The 21,082-nt window shown below is 33.4% G+C and overlaps 1 protein-coding gene across 1 annotated transcript in view; it reads right to left on the reverse strand.

Moving 5' to 3' along the window:
- LOC119833196 (ankyrin repeat and BTB/POZ domain-containing protein 2) overlaps positions 1 to 19,963 on the reverse strand; it is a 48,577-nt gene extending 28,614 nt beyond the window's left edge. The window contains exons 1-2 of the mRNA XM_038357103.1: positions 19,818 to 19,963; positions 5,715 to 5,867 (exon numbers count right to left, since the gene is read on the reverse strand). Coding sequence (XP_038213031.1) covers positions 5,715 to 5,867; positions 19,818 to 19,825 — 161 coding nt within the window. The 5' untranslated portion in view covers positions 19,826 to 19,963. The remainder of the gene's footprint in view (positions 1 to 5,714; positions 5,868 to 19,817) is intronic.
- Positions 19,964 to 21,082: the final 1,119 nt, after the last annotated feature.

Consider the following 21,082-nt stretch of genomic DNA (forward strand, 5'->3'; position numbering starts at 1 on the left):
ACAAAAGGTAAAAAAAAGTGAAGTCCCGTGTCCCCTAGTGGGGTATGGGGCAGATGATGTACATCCGTTTCACTGATCAATTTTTTTTTAGGGACAAGTAGGTGATCAGCCTTCTATGTCCTGCCAGACCGAGACATTTTTTTTTTGTGCGTCCCCACCGGGAATTGAACCCAGGACCCCTCGGTTCTACGCTCACGCGTTAACCACTGTACCAAGGAGGCGGTACAAAAGGTAATGTGATGGTCAAAAATTTAATATAGCTTCTACAAAACAAATGTACACACACTGTTGCATTATCATTTCAATACTAGAGCTGGTGGGATATTAAATAAAACTGTTTATATTAACAACTAGTTGCGGCCCGCGGTTTCACCCGCGAATGAATTTAAATGAGCTTCTTTTTAAATCCCAAGGATCCTGCGTGTATATGGGAATAAAAAATAACTTTAGTTATTTCTTATTACTTCAGCTATCTACTAGTGAAAGTCCCATTGAAATCGATCTAGCCGTTCCAGAGATTATACGGAACAAACAGGCGGACAAAAATTGTAAAAAAAAAAAATCGTATATAATATAATACTATACTATTTTAATGTTCATGCTAAAGATTATTTTTGTATTACAAAAGTCAGTCCTGTTTTATCTGTTGCTACAGACATTCAAGTTGCGTATAACGTAATAATATATATTGGCTGACTGGTATATATCTATAAAATTACATAACTATTATTTACAATGTCGCTAGATGATCGGCACTAAAACGTAGCGAGAGGAAATCGTCTCGGAAACGCAAGTTTTCTCTTTTGCGAGTATATGTCTAGTATTTATTATGTACATAGGGCTGTAGACAAAACTGTTAAATGCGAATACGAACCCTATGTTTTAGGTATATAAGGTTTATTTTTTAATACTTTGGAGTGTTCAGACTTCAAAGAAAAACACGAATATTCCCCAGTGCTAGATACTAATAAAGATTAAAGAGGCGCAATATTAATTGTTTGACTATATCGTTAAGAAGTCTATAACTATAGTTATGATGTAGAAAGCCTATGTTCTAATTTGTCATTTATAAAATGACCAGCTGCGCCCCGCGGTTTCACCCGCGTAAGTCCGTATCCCGTAGGAATATCGGGATAAAAAGTTTCCTATATGTTATTACTGTTGTCCAGATAACTACGTACTAAATTTCATTGCAATCGCTTTAGTAGTTTTTGCTTGAAAGAGTAACAAACACACACACATCCTTACAAACTTTCGCATTTATAATATTAGTAGGATTATATATTATATAGTAGGAGTAAGATGGTAAAACTTGTAAGTTTTGTTACTCGATAGCTCCGTGAGTTTTCAACAGTGATTATTTGTGTATAGGATATTGTCACATCTTAGTCACATTTAAGATACTGCAGTAGTACATCCCTTCCATAGAAGTTGACGACCGTATTTGTAAGAAATAATTATTGTCCTTCGAATCAAAGCAGGAGTGTCCGAAACGTTGTTAACAATAATTACAACAATAACTTTAAAAGTTACACCACATAATTAACTATGCGGTAACGCAAACTTTCTTATATCGTTGGTTCTTGCACAACTACTTTCATTACGCCTCCCTAAGAGTATTGTTCATAATCATAATAAATTCCCATCCCATACTAATGGAGAAAGTCCTTTTTAACTCGACTATTGTTGGAACACTTGGACGAAAGTAATTAATAATTATTGTGTGACTTCACTTGTGTAAAAGTGATTTTTCACCTTCTTATCTCTATGGGTAATTTAGTTTCGTAAAATAGTAGAAACTGTTAACACTAGAATTATAAAATTAAGCGTAATCTAGACTTGATATTCTAATACATATTATAATATATACAAAAATATATGACACCAAAATTTCGCGGCATTTAACTTAGCTGCCGGGTGTCTAAAATACAACATCCCCAGTCTTTAATTCATTCATAATTCCTCTATCAGTATAAAGGAAAATGTAAGCTTTAATCCGAATTATTGTACGCCGCGCTCACAAGTGAGTAGCCAGTACCGAGTGGCTACATATCAACAAATCATCACACGTTTTTTACACGAAACCGGGTCCCGGTACATTATATAGTCATTTGCGGCGGTATGCGGCTCCCGGACGTCCAAAAAATCGGCAAACTGGATTTATATTTGCAGGGGAATGCCGTCCGCTGGTTCATTAACTTAGGGTGAGCACGGACCGTGTTTCGGGATAGACAATTACATAGACACAAGCATGGCACAAGAAATTGATGACAAATATGTACCGCGGAAACATTGTGATTTGAAAATTCAAATTGTAAGGAATGGCGCTGAAAATCTGTTGGATTTGAATTGACTGCTTATTATATGATATATGTAGTGTTAATCTTAAAGTTATTGAAAAACTTTATAAAATTTATCAACTGGATTATCGTAACGAGCGCGGTACAGATATGTGTAACATTTCATCGCTTGTATAACAAAACTAGCGCGTTTCTTGCGCAGGCAATAAATAAAAAGGATGCTATGTACTTGTGTGTACTTAAACCAAGTTTTTTCGAAAAGAACCTAGCATCTATTATCCTATTATTACAGTATATTATATTTCTATGTTTACCACTTGAGACATACCCACGTATATTTGTGGAATGATTGAAAATGCAAAATTCATCGCTAAACTCTTTACGTAAGTCTTACTATATTGCTGTGATCAATGAACATGTAACTAATAAAGTATTGTCTGTAGTGATTAGTCTTATTCCTTATGATGAAATGTATTTTATAATCATGGTAGTTTTAGGAGGTTTAAGTATACTTAATTGGACAAGCTTCAAGTGATGTGTTAATTATTTATATCATCATCAGCCCACACTGTGTTCACAAACACAACTGTTCCCACTGCTGGGATACAGGCCTCCTATGAGGGTTCAGACCATTATCCTCATTGACCAAGTGCGGGTTGGCGGATATCACGTCAGGTCGTCGAACTTCTGATTCTTGGACTTGCCAGTTACCTCACGATGCTTTTCTACACTGTTTTGAGCAGTTGTTATGTGCAGATAAATTGAAAAAAAAAAGAAAACATTTTTTCCACCACTGCAATAATGTAGGATGAAATTATGTATGATAGTTGAGAATTAATAAATTATGGGTTCACTTATTTTTGTCGACAACCCTTAGTTCCAGTAGCACAACTCATTCGGTATTCATTCGAGGTGCTGCCGACTAAAATAATCAACAGATGAGTCTTATTCCGGTATCTTATACAGGATAGTTAGCGGAGTAAGCACCTTTTATTGGTCGATTGACAATCATTTTTAAAATAGGGGATATAATATCGAATACCTAATATCTGTATAAATTTACTTGTTATTTTTGGTTAAACATTATTCAGGGTTACGTCATATGTGAAATTCTTACAATAACCCATGTTTAAAGTGTCTATTTTACATCGAATTCTAATTTTCCTAGCTATATAATCGATTATCTCAAGATTTTCTTCACTCTCAAACTCCCCGGCTGTAAATTTATCAACTGAAATATACATAACATTAAATATTTACTGACTATACATAATAAAGTTATCAAAGTATCCTTGTGAATATAAAAACGAGCGCCCAAAAACGAAAATGATACATTTTCATTGGAGATGCGATATCACGCTGAAGATATGCATATCGCGCATAAATAAAGGCCTTAATTAAATATAACGGTAATCCCGTCTGATTACCTTAAGTCCATCTTGTTGGAGCTTTTTGCTTTTAAACCATCGACAGATAAGGTAAGCTATACTATCGAAATAATACAAATAGGTATCGAAAAACAATAACTTATGTGTAACTCCACTGCGTAGTATAGAACAAAGTCGCTTTCCGCCGTCTGTGTCTGTATGCTGATATCTTTAAAATTACATCACATTAGGTTTACGCGTGCGAAGCCGCGGGCAAAAGCCAGTAGTAGTATATATATATTCTTAAGTTCTTATATCGATAAAAACTGAAGTAGATTTTATCGATACAACTGATTATATCGAAGTCGCGTACGTTATCGCAATGCTCAGACAAATATTCGCTAATTGGCCACTGGACCACCGAGATTTAATAAATTACGGCCAGTATAAGCCACAGGTTAGGCAATAGTATTATGTTATCTGTGGCAATAGTTACTCTACGCGTTGACCAGCTCTATGGAGCGGTTTGATCAAGTTTTGATAACTGGGAGGGCGGAACAATCGAACTTTATCTTTATTTTGTATCAGTAACACGTCCTAGATTGGTTCTAGCTTTTCAGTGCTAGATTATGAGATATAGATATGCTAGATAACTCGGGTTTGGATATTCCTTGCTATTTAAAAATTATTTTTATTTTTTAACTTGTGCCTTATCAAAATTTGTTGATGCAAATCCTTTTCACAGACACACAGACAGGATTCAAAACCGGTACCGCTCAATCCGCATTCAAAGCATCTACCTCTGACGCAATCGGATGACACATAAAATTCTAAAAGATGTTTAAATCTTCATAACACCATAAAATTTCTAGATACGATCAAAGGGCCAATGTTCCTGAATCTTTTCGCAATTTAACAAATGACTCGGTGTGTCTTGTCCTTTTATCTTGAATCGGTGTACTGGCTATAGAGGTGTTTATCTCAGGCATTTTCAACACCGGGAGCTGATCTGATAACCGCTTGTGATTTAAGCCGACAGCCTAACGGAGTTAAGCGTGGTTAAACGGTAATGCATCTTGACGTATTATTATTATTTAGATTGATTGAATGGGCTTTTATTACAGTCTGGTTTATGTTTGGTAAATTATATGCGTATTAAGCTTTTGGTGAAAAGGCTTTGAAAACTAAAATGCTTAACGAAAGAGGTTTTAAAAGAAAATCGCAAATACCAAATTTTTGTAAACAACTGGATTTTTATTACCTTTTATTCTTTTTTGTCTAGCATCATCAAACTCAATTGTAATTCTCTAATTATAAATCACTTGTCATTAAGACATGCATCTCCCAGATGCAAAAATCAGAAAACCAAAATATTAAAAACATATCCCTATATTCATACAGATAATAGACTTTTTACTTCACATTCCTACCAAAAGTTTAAATTAAAGAATGCAATGAATTCGCAATGCCTCCATTTCCTTGAAATAAAATCGTGAAGATATTTGATCAATATAACGGACCTCTTGACCTATATATAGCGATCCATAAACTCTGGTAGCGTGTTATTTACGAGCCAAGTAATTATTTAACTTTGTCTTTCCTGCTTTCAATTTTATGGCGCGTATATTCTTTGTCGATAATTAATAGCTGGTTTTGAAATATTTATTGGCTGTTGGTTAACGATTTAAATTTAATTAAATTCGATAGTCTTAAACGTTTTCTTGTTTTCGCTTATAAATTACCTATTTATTGGATAACCGATTATGATGAAAAGTAATTTGTTGTTCACATTGAACACATGTTTTAGATTTAACATCTGTTTTAATATATAATTTTATTAAAAAAAACCTCCGGCTCCCCCACTCACCGAACGAGAAACAGTCGCATTCATATGTTACTATTTCAAGTAGATTTTCTGGGTAAAGTACCTTCTCCGATGCGATTCATGATAAAGTATTATTGACTCCGATATAAACAAATAATGGAGTGGAGGCAAGATTATTATTAACTAAGCAAGTAAACGCAATTGAATTAACAATGTATGTACCTGCGTGGCTTAGGGCGCAGGATTTCGTGCGGGGCCGGCTGGCGGCGCGGCCAGCCGGCGCACGCGCACGCGCGCTCCGCCCGCTCCGCTCGCTCGCCGCCCGCCCCGCTCACCGGCACCGCCGCCGCCTCCGGGAGCGTGCGCGCATCCTCACTGCAACGATATATGTACTTTTGTTAGTACTAGACTTCTGAATTTAAAGTAATAAGTCATAGGCGTTCATTAATAATAGATAAATAATATGATCACCATTATGTACCTACAATGTTATACTTACAATGTAATCGCGATAAAAACTCACAAAAATTTCTATGAATTTACGGACTTTTTGTAGAGTTTTTGAATAGTTCTTTTTAAACTACCACCGAGACTGCCTTTATTTGTTTAATAGTATTTTTTGCGTTATTGCATTTATTTTATAAACATACATATTATAAAATACCTATTAGCATGAAATTCATACAGACTTATATCGGTAGTGATAATGCTATATCATGTATTGTTAAAAGAATTTAAAATTAATGTTTGTGATAAATTCAAAGTGAATATTCAGTGACAAGTGAATCTGGTTAACTTCGTTAGAGTACTTGCTGTTTGAATTATTAAGCATTTATTTACATAAGTAAAAGATATAGTAAACATAAATTATTCATAACATTTCATTGATAGAATACACGGCGCTTGTAATGAAGTGCCTGTTAAATTTAGATAAAATAAATATTACAATGTTATGCTTAAATTAATTACATTTAGATAAATTTGTATTGCAATATATAATGTAAGTTTATGTTGTTGCCATTTGCCACTAATTAATTCTTGCACTTATATGTTTTAATTTGCTAGTTTTTTTTTTATATATATTTCTTCTGCTTTGGAGTAAATAATTGTTGGCTAACATAAATAAAATAAATAAATGGTGTTTTTTTCAAATTATTTAAACTTAGCTTAATATCGCCTTATCCTGTCCTATCCTGGAATCTATAAATATGGTAAGAGACCATAATCACACATACAATATTTGTATGGAGCATGAAGAACTTTTGGATACGACATGAAAGCTCTGCTTCACAAAGCCATCTAATTGGACAGGATTCAGGGTTCACTTCCCGTGCATTGTCTTTACCCTTCGCAAATGGTCCACAAACAACCACTCCTTTTTATTATAATCTACTATTACACATATGTGTACGTGAACAGTCTAAGTACTTATGTCCAAATGTAGTTTTCAACCTGACACTACTTCATTGCTGAAAACCGATCGATACGGTGAGAATACAATTTTGGTCTAATTATGTATTAAAATATATGACAATTGTTAACCAGATTTTGAAAAATGTATCTTAAAAACAAAAATAAATGCTTGAATGATAGTAGCAACGACATTGTCCCACTAGCTTATTGTATTGCCACCGATCCTTGATAACTGTTCAACGTTTGAATTAAATCTGTCCGTTTAAAATGTCTCAAAACTGATTCTAAAGAAAATAGAAATATCCAAACATGTAAACATAGAGGTGAATCTAGTAAAAGTGTGTTAAAAATATGTTCATGCTTTGGTGTTGAAATCTGACATCTATGTAATATTAGATAGAATAAATGGTTCAAAATATATATGCTTATATACATACAATTGTATTTAGAGTGAATTTATTTTATCGCTTGTCAAACTGTACGTCGTTGGGAACTATCGCAGACGTTCACGCGTATGGAGTAAGTACATATGTTTGTTTTTGTAACATACTGTGGTAGTATAATTTTATGTCTTTTCATGTAATTGTTCAAAACTCATGAACGTGAAGGTCTAGACGTCTACATTGAGCGAGGCAATTAGAATGCTCAACTAAACGTGTGACGCTCGCGACGCCGTGTTTTCATGTCTCGTCAGCGACTATGCATGGATGTAAATAACATAACCAACTATACCTAAATCGTATTTAGTGAAAAAACTAAATGTTTTAACAGCATATCGTTCACATAAAACAATTAATATTATATTATATTTGCCTCTCCTGAGACATAGTATTTAAATAGTTAAGAGCCTAAGGATGCATGATATTTCACCTACCATTAGTATGTCAATAAAGATTCTTATTATTATTTTATTAAAATATGTACAATTATTCAGCCGGAAAAGAACAATTGATTTAAAAGACCCCCATACGTTTCAGTTAATCTTTCTCTTTAATCAATCGAATAAATGAATACATAAATATTGCGTCTCAAAATCTCACCTCCTTATAAATTCATGTAAAACAAAATGCGTCTAGTGACCGCAATTAGGAACCAACTTCAAACGCCGCGAGAAAACATATCTGACCTGAGCATTCTGTCGGACGATAAAATAGCCACAAGATTATGGACGGTTATGTGAGGATTATTTAAGTAACTCGACATTCTTGGAATTACTCTCACTTGATGGAAAATAATGTGAATGGGCCAGATGCCGAAGTTGGCAAGAAATTATACGATTAAAGAGAGATATGTGGGGATAAAAATCCGCGGAATGGTGAGCGGTGTTTTATTTGCGGGGATCGTGTTTCTCTCGATGTGAGGGACTCATATTTATTTGCTTGCTATTTCCATGGTTCTATATGGACGCTTTTGTTTATCCACTTACATTAAACATTATTTAACAAAAGAAATACTCTAAATACGTTGTAATGTAATCATAACAAATTATCAAGTAAATCTTCATGGTCATAAATTCAAAACAACAGTCAAAAGAGCCTGATGGTAAGGTAATTCAAATAAAGTACCTAGGTACACAATATTATAAACAGAATGAATTGAATATTACTGGGGTTCAAACCAATTCGTCGCTACACCGTACTTGAAACCTTAGCCAGTAACGCTACCCACAAAACGACATAACATATTATTATCTTGTCTAGTATGTAACGATAACTCAACACTACTTTTACATAAGTGGTCGTTGAACCCATACTAATGAACGCTAAAAACTTGCTTCCGAAACCGCAACACAATGTAGACTAGGGCTGCCAATATAATTGTGTAAATATACTAAGGCTCTCAATAAAAGCTATTTAAGAATTATTTCTAAGTCATAAATTTACAAGTTTTAATTTAAACTCAAAATTGTTTATTAAATTAAACACTTATCATAATCTAATACTTTATGGCTAAGTACATTAAGATTTGTATATAGCCGAGTGAATCTCAGAAACTCCTGGTTCATTTGTCAAGAGGCACATAATCTTTTTTGAGACCGACATTTATTGCTTTTTTGGTTTTGAGTTTTTGGTTTGGGTTGCTAACTGGCTGACAACAGTTTAAAGGCTTAAATAAAAGAAAAGGACAAAAAAAATTAAAAAAAAAAAAATCGAAAAAGTTCGAGTTCCTATCATTTCTCATCTTAACTGAAGTGTCTTTTTATCAATGGAATATTTGATATTGTGGGCCAATTCTTAAAGCCTAGATTGTAATGATTGGGTTTCTTTTCTGATAAATAAATCTAAGTGATATCTTTTAGCGTATATCGCTTAAATACGCAACTACTATGTACAATGGAGTACACAACATAAATCGCGAACTTAAAAAAACCCTTCAAAATATTTAAGAGTCACGTAATACATGGCTACGGAGTAAAAAACGTGCATCGAGCTACATTGGTAGTAATTTGTGGCAATAATTAGTTGGACGTACACTCAGACGACATTCCGCGACCAAATATGGTTTTTGAGACGCCATTACTCTACCACTTTCGGTTTTTAGATATTGTCGTAAAATAATGTGTGTGTTGAGTTCTGCATTTGTTACATTGCTTGTTGTGGTTCACTTTTTTAATTGTAGCTGGGATTAATGAAGCAATGTATGCTTGTGTTGGTAGAACCAATCACCATTTGAAATAATTATGAACATAGTATGAACTACTAGGGGTTCGCCCTGCTTTGACCGTGGTACACATTTTACAGCCAATAGCCTTCAGGAATCACATCCATATCCACCGGTGATAGAAATTTTGAAATCGGTCCAGCAGTTTCTGATATAAGCGCATTCAAATAAACTATTCAGGTTTTTATAAATAATATCTCTAAGTAAATGATAAAAGATACATTTTTATTTATGTAGGTATATCATAAAGAAAATAATTATCAGGGATACAGTTGTTCCGGAGGTTTACTTCGTAATATAAATACATAGAAATTTCGCAATATAAAATTCATCTCATACTAACTTATGAATTAATATACTTCCCGCATTTCACAAGCAGGAAATGCAAGCGTATAAAATGCATAACTAATACATTGCTAGTTCAATACGAATATAGATACTAACGATTTTATTTTATTCAAACGTAACAAGCAATGTAATGTTAATGTTATAAATATTTATGGTGAGCTAAAATGTATGCGGAAGCAATAAATACGAAAGTTTGTAATGGAATCACCGATTTAGTAATAAGTGTTGATTCTTTAATGGATTTTGGACAATCTTAATTTTTAAATACCTACTAATGTAATAAAGGTGTATAACCTTTTTTATAATTTTTATAATAATATTTACTTACATTCATATGATAACGGTTTTATTATTAAAATGATATAATATATATATAACTCTATATAACCTCCTTCGATTTTAGCATCTAACGTCGGTTAAAAAGAATCGCAGTAGCTACAAAGAACTTTTTACATCCAACATCCCATAACAAATTTATTATTTTCTTTCTATTTTCATCTATATCACTTAAATTAATCCACATATTACCAACTGTAACTTATAGCGCTGTGCATCAGAATTATAATAACTTGATAAAATTAAAAGCTTTGAATTATATCACGAATTTAAAATACGTGCGTTTTCTGTTATTTATTACCTATTATAGTAAGCCTAACATAAAATATCTGTAATAAACCAATTTAAGTTTTTACCACAATATTATATTGCAAGCGCGCAGTGCTGCGCAGGCGCACAGTAGCAGTAGCTGCGTCATCAATCATCCGAACAAAACATTTATTTGGCCGCTCTCGGCTCCGCCATTATGGTAAATTACTGCTGAAGGGCATTTTTGTTGGACCCTACAATTTTCTACCACCTGCGATCGTTTTATATAGATATTTTACATGGTATTTAATGAAAAGAATATATTGTATTTTTTTGAAAACTGCCGGTCTATGTTTACAAATTAAACTAATTTATCAATTGTTATTATCTCGTTTTCTTTTATTGTACTATTTTAAATGTTTATTTTTTTGCTTCTAAGTTGCGATGTAATACAAGAGCTGTTGCAGGTGACCGAATGAAATTTTTGCATGTAAATAATAACGGGAAAATATGAAAGAATTTTTACCATTTATTAGGCAATTTTATTGCTATATTGTATGCTTAGATTAATTCAAAGGTAAGAATACATTTAGAAGTCTAATGAAAGTCATTCTTTTTCGTTTGTAAATTTTATATAGCCATTTCTCTAAATTACATACCAATAACAATCAAAGTGGCAGTTGAACATCATCGTACAAACAGTAGTCGGGTCAACCCTTTCATGTCAATGCGCTTCTTTAACCGTGCCCTTACCGGGGTCAATCAGACCCGCTATGGTTCGAAGAAACAGTCATTTGTACTGGACCGCTGGACGGAACAAAAAACAAAACCACTTCTACGTATTCTTTAATGAGCTATTTATAATCCATGTCGGGGCAAAGGCCGCAGGAACTTTGAATGTTTATGTAGATCCAATTTGAATAATGTTTACCGACTACCCGTGATTAACAATGATATAAGAAACGATAAGTATTCCAAATACCAATGCGTTGACGCATACGTAACATCAATTGGGAATATTGGAAAAGTATATTCCAAGAATGCAATGCAGGATAACTGGATAAATAAGCATAGTCGATTACTATATCTATTTTTAACTGAGCAAATAACAAGTAAATATGATTACAATGATAGATAAAAATTAAATGAAATATTTTGTTTCGTGTTACGTTTTCATATTTATAAGTGCATTCCTTTCCTTTATGAAAGTATTTACAAGTCGGTTTTCAGATATGTTTTTAAATGTTTTCTCTGTTGTGTTAATCCCTTGGCGTAAATCATGTTTACACGGCGCAGCCAGCACGCAAACCATGGTACTATGATTAATGTGTAATCAAGATTTAATACATGATAGTTTTTAAATAAAGATGGCTCTGTTTAATTTATTGTCGGTTTTAAAGGATTCTCTGCCTTTGCATAAAGCAAACATTATAAATTAATGGGTATATATGTATAAAAACTGGTTAAATTGAAAAAACATGTAATTGAAATAGATTAATTATATTAAAGTCGCACCTATTTAATCTAAAAGAAAGAGTAAAAAATACTTCAAATTACATCTGTAGTAATGAGCGCAATTTTCGTATTCCGCTCACAATTCCGTTAGCGCTAAAAATGCAATGTCAAAACAAAGTCATGCGAGCAGCAGGTGTTTCTCTCGGAACAAAACGAGAAAAAGGTATTGAAAAACAGCGAACGGGTATCGGTTGGCCACCCCGCTCTACCTGACACAATGGAATCCGAAAAGGGGCAAAAAGTTACCGATTGACAATTTATATATCCCCTCTCGCGTGCCAGCGTTTTCGGGTTTATGCCCTTTGGATATCGATTCCGCATACAACTTTTGAAGCAATTGACTGGGAAATGGCATAAAATAGCCACAGATTCTAAGGTTGCTGAATACGCTTTTAATTTCTTTTACCTCTTTCTTAAATAACCAGTGTAAACCAAATAAAACTGACTACTATAAAATACTACGACTTAAATTATTGAGAGTTACAGAGCTAGTTTAGTGCATCAACAACTAATTTATCTCTGGAAAGGATGTCACCGTTCGCTTCAGTGTCACGTTCAAAACAATATTTAACTGTTAGAATAATATTCCGGGCATCACATTTAATAGCTTTCGGGATATTTAACAGTTTAAAAGTAGAAAGATGGCATTAAAACACACATTTGATATGTGTAGTCAACAATGACAATTCAACATAATTATTTAAATTTTCGCCATTTCAAAGATAAGTTAGTGGCACTGTAAGTTATTACGTGGTTCTTATTGCGACGACTTACGATAAGTGTATAAAAATGTTAAATATAGCATTAATATTATTCTATCTTTTAATCCTGCTTTTAGTCTAGGATATTTGTTGTACAGATAAATTTTCTTAAAATAGACACTTATAATACAATCTAATTTTTCAATTAATTCGTAGGTAGATAAAAGAATGAAGGAATGTGACTAATTCTAACTCAAATATTTCTACTCTGTAGCTTTTGTTGAAATTGAATTTTTTAACTGCCAGCCGCCTTCGTTATCTAACTACTGTTATTAATATAGTATTATGTTACTTGTACCTACCTAAGAATTTCTTCCTTTCTATTATTTCTGTCATAATATAAATTCTGCGCTAATGTAATCAATTATAATGGACAGACATTATCTGGACATGATGATTAACATTTATGTTTTGATTGATATTTTAATGGCACTATCACATGTAACAAGATAGACAATAATCCTTGACTTTTTATAGTTACCTATGACGACCATAGTTATTGATTAGAAGAGGGAAAGGTTTTATATAAAGGTGTATTTCACCAAGGGCGTCTTGAGAAGCGAGTTTATTAATATTACTTTTTCTGAATTGTATATTTTGTTTTATTGAATTGTTTGTGTTGTGAATTTTCAAATGCTGTCAGAACTCGGTTTTTAGAGTCGAAATATGGATTTTAAACTGCGTTATAATATCACAATTATCAAGTAGAAAATATTTAGTTGAAGTGAAAATAAGCGACCGTGCTCAAACTTTCTTCCTCTTCATTTTTTAGGCAGAAAACCCTAAAGAAGCATGGGAATAATTTGAGATCAAGATAGATGTGCAGTTAAAACACTTTTAATCAATTACTAAGCACTTTCGCTATTGTGGTGAGGTTTCAAGCTTTTTACACAGGTGTCGCGCCGTGGCGTGGGAGCATCGCAACGCTTCAGTTGTTTTCTTCTATCACTAGATACAAGTATTTCTTGATATCATGAATTATCTTTAAGTTAATAATATCAGAAATGGAAATCATTTTTGCTGAACACAAAATTTCAAAGGTTAATTGAGTCATTAAAATAACTGACATTTAATGCATTTTTCATTCGCCACAGACTACACAAAATTTTTTATCTGTGATACTTGACAGTCTGACAGATGATAACAGCACGTTGGCGCTGGCGCGTGCTCAGTATTCGTGACAATCTTCTTCAGTGAAAGGGTATGCACGATCCGGCACTCTGGTGAAGGATACATAACTCAAGCCCTCCTGGGCGAGATACAATTTAATAATTAATTCTGTGGGCTTATTAGAAGTATCATTGAATATTGTTTAGGAAATTATGAAGTTTCAGTGGTAATAGATTTCGCCGTTTCAGTTACAGAATACCAGTCGATACAACTGTACACTAGAGGCATGAAGTTATGCTTGAAAGATATTTAAACCAAATTAAGTTGTGGATAAGATCAAAAGTTCTTAAAGTACTAGGAATATTATCTTAAACTGGTTCTCAGATATCAATTGGTATTAAACAATTTAAGTTTAAAATAATAAATTTCAAAAATCTTCCTTTTTCTTGTTTATTTTTAACACAAAAAAAACCTGTAAAGTTGATATTTAAATGTAAACGTATGTTACCCCCCTACGGATATAAACGCTAATATTCGTAGGGCACTACGATATACAGTCTTACCTATATAATATAGATAAAATTTAGAAGAACATTACATATTAAATTAGAAGAACATTATTATTAACATACGTCATTTAAATACAAGGATAAATGATACACCCCACGCAAGTCAAAATTTATCAAAATCGTGCAAAGCTCTCGTTTAAACTTTAAAGGATAGTTGCCAAAAAGCTCATTTACCTTTCAGTTTAAGCAGTCACGATGAAATGTAATCAAGAATTAAATATTTCCATGACAGGGTGATGATATTTCGGGCGTCTGACGCGTGCGCAGTTTTGAACGATCCACAGGGCAACGCACAGTTATGCGCATGTGCGGCGCGATTAGTGAGGCGGTGGACGAAAGTTCTATTAAATATTCTAATTTTAACCGAATATAAGCCATAAAACCTATATTGTAATAATATATAATACACTGCCACTCTATAAGTTTAAGTTATTTATTAAATGAAGTGTTTTAAAGACAATAATTTTACAACTTAAATTAATTGATGACAATATTATAATCATGTTGTAGGAGCAACATGATCAGATTATATGATCAGGTGATGGTGTTCTACGCTCTACATCTATGAAGAGTCTTAATTACTAAATTTAAGTTTAAAAGATAAGACCGATGCGGATGCCCTGTGTTGTATGCATAATCGCACATCGCGTCGCCTATACTCATGATCAGACTGCACGAATTTTGTATTAAGATATGTTTGAATACAAGTTTCACTCAAAAAGCTTATAGTAACGGGATCCGATATAAAAGTAAAGTTTTTGATGTAGGATTACATATTAAAACATTTTTGATATCTTAAATATGATATGGTTGTTGTCAGTCTTCTTGTACTCTTGAATATTGGATCAATTTCTGATCAGGCAACGGATAACTATTAGTTACTTCAGAAAGAGACCAATAAAATACGTAAAACGCATCTTATCTGTACCCCATAGGGTTTTCACTTGATGTTAACTGAAATAGTTACAATTATAAGCACTGAAGATTGAAATTTATAGTTCAATATCTAGCTCAGAGTTTTGTTTTGTGATAAAGGATACTTTAGAAGTACGTGGGATGTTAGGTGTGAGAGCTGATATTCAAAGGATGTTTGTTACTTGTAAAAACTCGTCAAGAAACTGGTGTTTGTAAAAAACTAATGAACCGATTGCAATGAAATTTTGTACATAGATAGCTGGACAACTGGAATAACATATAGGCAACTTTTTATCCCGTAATTCCTACAGAATATTATTAATTCTGTGGGATACAGACTATTATTATGGTAGTCGAGCACGCTTCTGCACGAATTGGGCCAGCTCGCACCGGGGAATTAACACACCCCCACAGAAGACCGACGTGAAATAGCATACTGCTGTGTTTCATTCAGTGAGTGGGGGAGCCGGAGGCCCATATGCTTGCCTTTTTCTTATCCTTCCCATTCCTTTCCTTTACTCCTCTCGTCTATTCTTTCTTAATCCCATGCAATATCGACAATCTTTTTATATTCATTTAAAATTGGGGTCGATAGATCTTAGTACTATAACATTAATATTAATAATTGTTCAGTGCAGTTTATTATACTCAAGTAAATAGACATTCAATAACATTTGTCATCATGCCAGAGTTCTAATTGTTTTAGAAAGGCCTAACAATCATAGAAGATAGTTTATTATTCGATTGTTTGACAGTGACTAGTTATTATGAGATGTTGTGTTTAGTTTGTCGATGTTTGTGTTTAGTGAATTTATTTTATTTACTCTACTTTTTTTTATAATTTAACAATATATAAGAACATATAAGCATAGACATCTTCTTGTCCTACTCATATGTTAATTAATGTATTATGTAATATAATTAATGCGAAAGTAACCCTGTCCGTCTATTTCTTCTTAACGCCTAAACCACTGATTTGCAAAAAAGCATAAAAAATCGGTAATACCACGGCATGAAATTTTTATGTATTAGATGATTTACTTCTAATCAATTGAAATCCACTGAACAAAAGCATTTTCGAGTGACCAGATTCGAGATTCAAACATTCAAGAGTGCATTTTCACTGTTCCACAGATATAGTCTAAGTGCATACATACGTCCAAAATGCGATAGATATTAAAAACTTCTATATTAATGAAAAATTAGAAGGACAAAATTGGCCCTTCTCTCTTCTGTATAAAATTCTATAATTTATTCATACAGATAACGTAATTAATCGATGTCGCCGTATCATAAATGTCAATAAAATCGTACAATTTACAGTGCAGCGGTGGCGATAAAAATATACGAATGTATAAATCATCCCTTTCCTTAATGAAATATAATGGAGTGATAAACGAAACATACGACCGGACGAGCCATTTGTAAGATATATTATATACTAGCTGCGCCCCGCGGTTTCACCCGCGTAAGTCCGTATCCCGTAGGAATATCGGGATAAAAAGTTGCCTACATGTTATTCCAGTTGTCCAGCTATCTACGTACCAAATTTCATTGCAATCTGTTGAGTAGTTTTTGCGTGAAAGAGCAACAAACACACACACATCCTTACAAACTTTCATTCAGCATTTATAATATTAGTTGGATAAGTGTCGTATTTGCTAGTTATTTTATAGTGGTTGTTTCTGCCTGAGTTGTATTGTCAAGTCACTACGGGATGTTGTTATAGTGTGATAAACATCATAGACACATCGCTTTTAATGTTTGGGGATAAGTAATCAAAGGTAAAACTTCGCCAATGCATACGCGGATGCTAAACGCAGTCATTTGCAAAGAGTTGCAGCTTATCGTTACCTTATTTTTACGGAACTCTTGTGTCTTAAGTCCGACTCGCATTTGACCTATTTATAAATTTAGAATATACATTATTTTTTAAATGGCAACTATTGTCATTTAAAAATAAGCTACAACTTCAGTTCCTAATAACACTTCTATCGAATTACTAAATATAAAGTTTATTTGATAAAATATTTAAACAATAGTTAAACATAAACATTTTTAGAGCAAGCAAGCAAGCAAAAGCAACCAAAGTTCATATTTATTCGATACAGAGATATGATCAAAACACGTTATAAACCAAATAATAGAAGGAATGTATAATTTAAATTATATGCTTACATTTTTAACATTAGACGCAAAAACTAAATTACAAGAATTCACTAAGATGGCTATATATCACTGAATTATGCAAAAAGTTAATAACCTCACAGCTCTCGTGCTAAATAAAAAATGATAATGAACTCATGACTGTAGCCAGGTGTTATTATTTATTTAATATTTGAACTTGATTTAGTTTCATTAAAAAAAGGAAAAAACCTGTATCAGCTCCTTGATTCTGCTCCTCCGTGAAGTCTACAATAACCATAACTTTAAATGAAAACAAAAAGTTTTGCTTTACTTAACTTTAAATTTAAACATCTTTTTACCTACTATAAATGTTTAAAAATGTATTTTCGGTAACCGATATTTATTTATAAGTATAATTAAACTTTTAACAATATCTTTTCTAGGTTACATAGTAAAGTAAAGGATTATAATATTATCTGCGGCAATTTCCTTCTGGTAGTTAGTTCTTTTTTAAACATAATGTGAATATAATAATTACTATGGGACTTTAAAATATCGTCATTGAAGACAGCTATTTTCGTAGGTATGTTCCTGACAATATTCGCTATCCCGTTTAAAACAATCTTTTATATTTTTAAATCTTAAATCCAAATTCGTACATTTCGACCAAAACATAATAGATTGAAATGAAATTAACTACTAACTGTATTATAACCGGATTGGTGCTGTCATTAATCGCAGATTTTTTCTGCTGTTTTTTCTTTTTCTTTAACATTGCAAACGGAATTTTAAAATTAATAATATCTTAGTTATTATCATTTCAATACAATGTAAATATAGCTAATTGCTAAGTTTAATCCATGAAAACAGGATAAGTGTTTGGTATCTTTATTATAAAAGCTGTATTAAATAAATTTTAAATATAAAATTGACATATACTTAAAAGTTTCTTGCTGGTTTGGATTACGTGTATGAAAAGTTAAATAAATAATGTATATGTGTTCACAAAGTTTTATTTCAAAACACTGACAGCATAACTACATCCATCGCAATGATAACGCCAAGTCGGAAATGCTTCTAGCTAAAACTTCTAACTATCCACATCACTCAATTACGTGCGTGACTATCTCTCCATCTGTTATCTCATCAGAAGACGAGCCTCATTTCCTCACAGAGTAAAGGTCCTCAACCCAAACGGTACAAAGAATATGATGTAGTTTTTGACTTAAAAGTTACGTTTTATAAATGCATTGCATATTCTTAAAAAGATTTTTCTTGATTATCGTTTAATAAAACAAACTATGTTGAGTAGAGCATACGAAATCCTACTAATATTAATATTATAAATGCGAAAGTTTGTAATGATGTGTGTGTGTTTGTTGCTCTTTCATGCAAAAACTACTGAACCGATTGCAATGAAATTTGGTACGTAGATAGCTGGACAACGGTAATAACATATAGGAAACTTTTTATCCCGATATTCTTGCGGGATACTGACTTACGCGGGTGAAACTGCGGGGCGTAGCTAGTAAATTAATAAGTAGGAAATCTTTTTATATTTAATATTAATCATTCAATATCAGTACATAGTTTAAAACAAAGTCACTTTCTCAGTCTCTATGCTATCTATATGCTTAAATAAAATAAATTTGAAACTACGTAACGAATTTTCATGGGGTTTTATAGATAGAATGATTCAATAAACCTTGCTTTATATGTAAAGTATAATAACATCTATTAGACTCCGAATTTAACGTGTGCGTAGCCGCTGACAAAACTTAGTACCTCACATAGCATATATTAGTTAGCATTAGAAAGTCAAAAAATGTAACCTTAAATTTATAAAATAGAAACCACTTAATACGAATTGAGATTCACCAATCCGTTTTCACGTATTTGTTTTAAAATCGATTAAACTTCTGTTACATCGAGACTTCATCAAATTTTCTATAATATAATAACTAAGTAAATATACACAAACATGCACTATCATTAAATTCTCGAAGATAAAAGCGAAAGCTAGAGATATCCGCTTGATCTTTGATATTGGAGTCGCTTATATAAGGTCTCATACCTTATGCACTATTGATAGACGTACTACTTAAATTTTAATAACAAAAGTAAAATCAAGCTAAAGCCCGAAGTTGATGGCAAAAATACTCTATTTCATATATAATGTTCAACGAAAAGATTTTGCTCGAAGCTTTTCAACTCTCGGCTTTCCCTGCGCTACACATCTTAAAGAATCGGAAAAATTCGCACAGTCGTCAATAGAAGTGAAACAAACGAGAGTTCCCATCGCCCCACCTCCCCCACATTACCTAGCCATCCATCCCCAGTATAGGTCACTTCGCACTGCGGCACACTGGGCACACGGGAGACACTAGGGCACGGGATACACTGGGCACACTGGGGCACACTGGGACACACTGGACACGCGCGGTTGGCGCGAGAACACCGCCACTTCTACAGTGTATCTGTGAGCTCGTGCCGACAAGCCCTGTACAGTCGTGCACGAAATTCAGAAGCCCTTTGACATGTTTTTGTTATGAGTTTGTTAGGAGATTTATCACAGATGTCCCTCTTCTTTGATGTAAAAAATGCCTATACCTTTAAAATTTAAAATTCTAAGAGGTTGGTAAAAATCTTTCATAAATGCCATTAGCACACTAAAGATATTTTATATAGAAATATTTCGCTCAGGACGTCTAGTGAAGAGGTACTACCAACATTCTTACATTCCTGAAAAGATGGATGATAAGAATCATCGCAGTAGAATTTGATAATACCAAATATTATAACGAATGCAAATTAACTCTAACTTTAACTTACACACTATTTATGCGTATGGCTATGGCTACAAAGATGCTTTAAAATCCAGTTCCCATGGACAAAATTTCGTAAAAAGCTCGTGTAACATTTTGAGCTTTTCACAAAACCTAATACTTCTTTCTGTCAGATATAATGCCACGTGGGTCGGACAGTGTGTGCGCGAGCGTACGCCGGCGCGCGCGCAGCCTCCGGTCGTCGCTCGCAACCAGTCGGACCGCATGCGCCCCCCGCGCCCCGCGCCGCACACACCCTACAACATTCCCTAACCAATTGCAATACAACTCAAATTCCGTCAAACGAACAAACTCAACTATTGGGACATGCTATGCAAGGCTCTTAGCATATTTCTGGCCCGCGCTTGATACTCGCTCTTGTTGGGCCGAGTTAGGTCCCAATTTGGGAGGACCGGTCGTGGAATGCACCTTAGCTACCGGAGAACGCATTCAGCGCAAGTACGGACAGTTTAACTCGATCACTGGAACACGTGGAGTTTGGGATTAGATCGTAAATAGCGAATAACAAACACGAATTATAAATATTCATACTCTCCAGTCTCTTTAAGTGGACATTACGTTAATTTGATACCTAATGTTGCGTTCTTTTATAGCTTGTCGTTAAGATTGTAAGATAACTATATTCGTGACTTGATATATATTTTATAGTAACTATAAAGTTAAGATTTCGTCTTTCCCTCCACATTCTTATCTAGAAATTAGTTCCCTACCAGCGGTCACTTCCAAGCTATCTTACTGCT

Source organism: Zerene cesonia, chromosome 17, assembly GCF_012273895.1.
Source record: "Zerene cesonia ecotype Mississippi chromosome 17, Zerene_cesonia_1.1, whole genome shotgun sequence".
Taxonomy (NCBI): Eukaryota; Metazoa; Arthropoda; class Insecta; order Lepidoptera; family Pieridae; genus Zerene; species Zerene cesonia.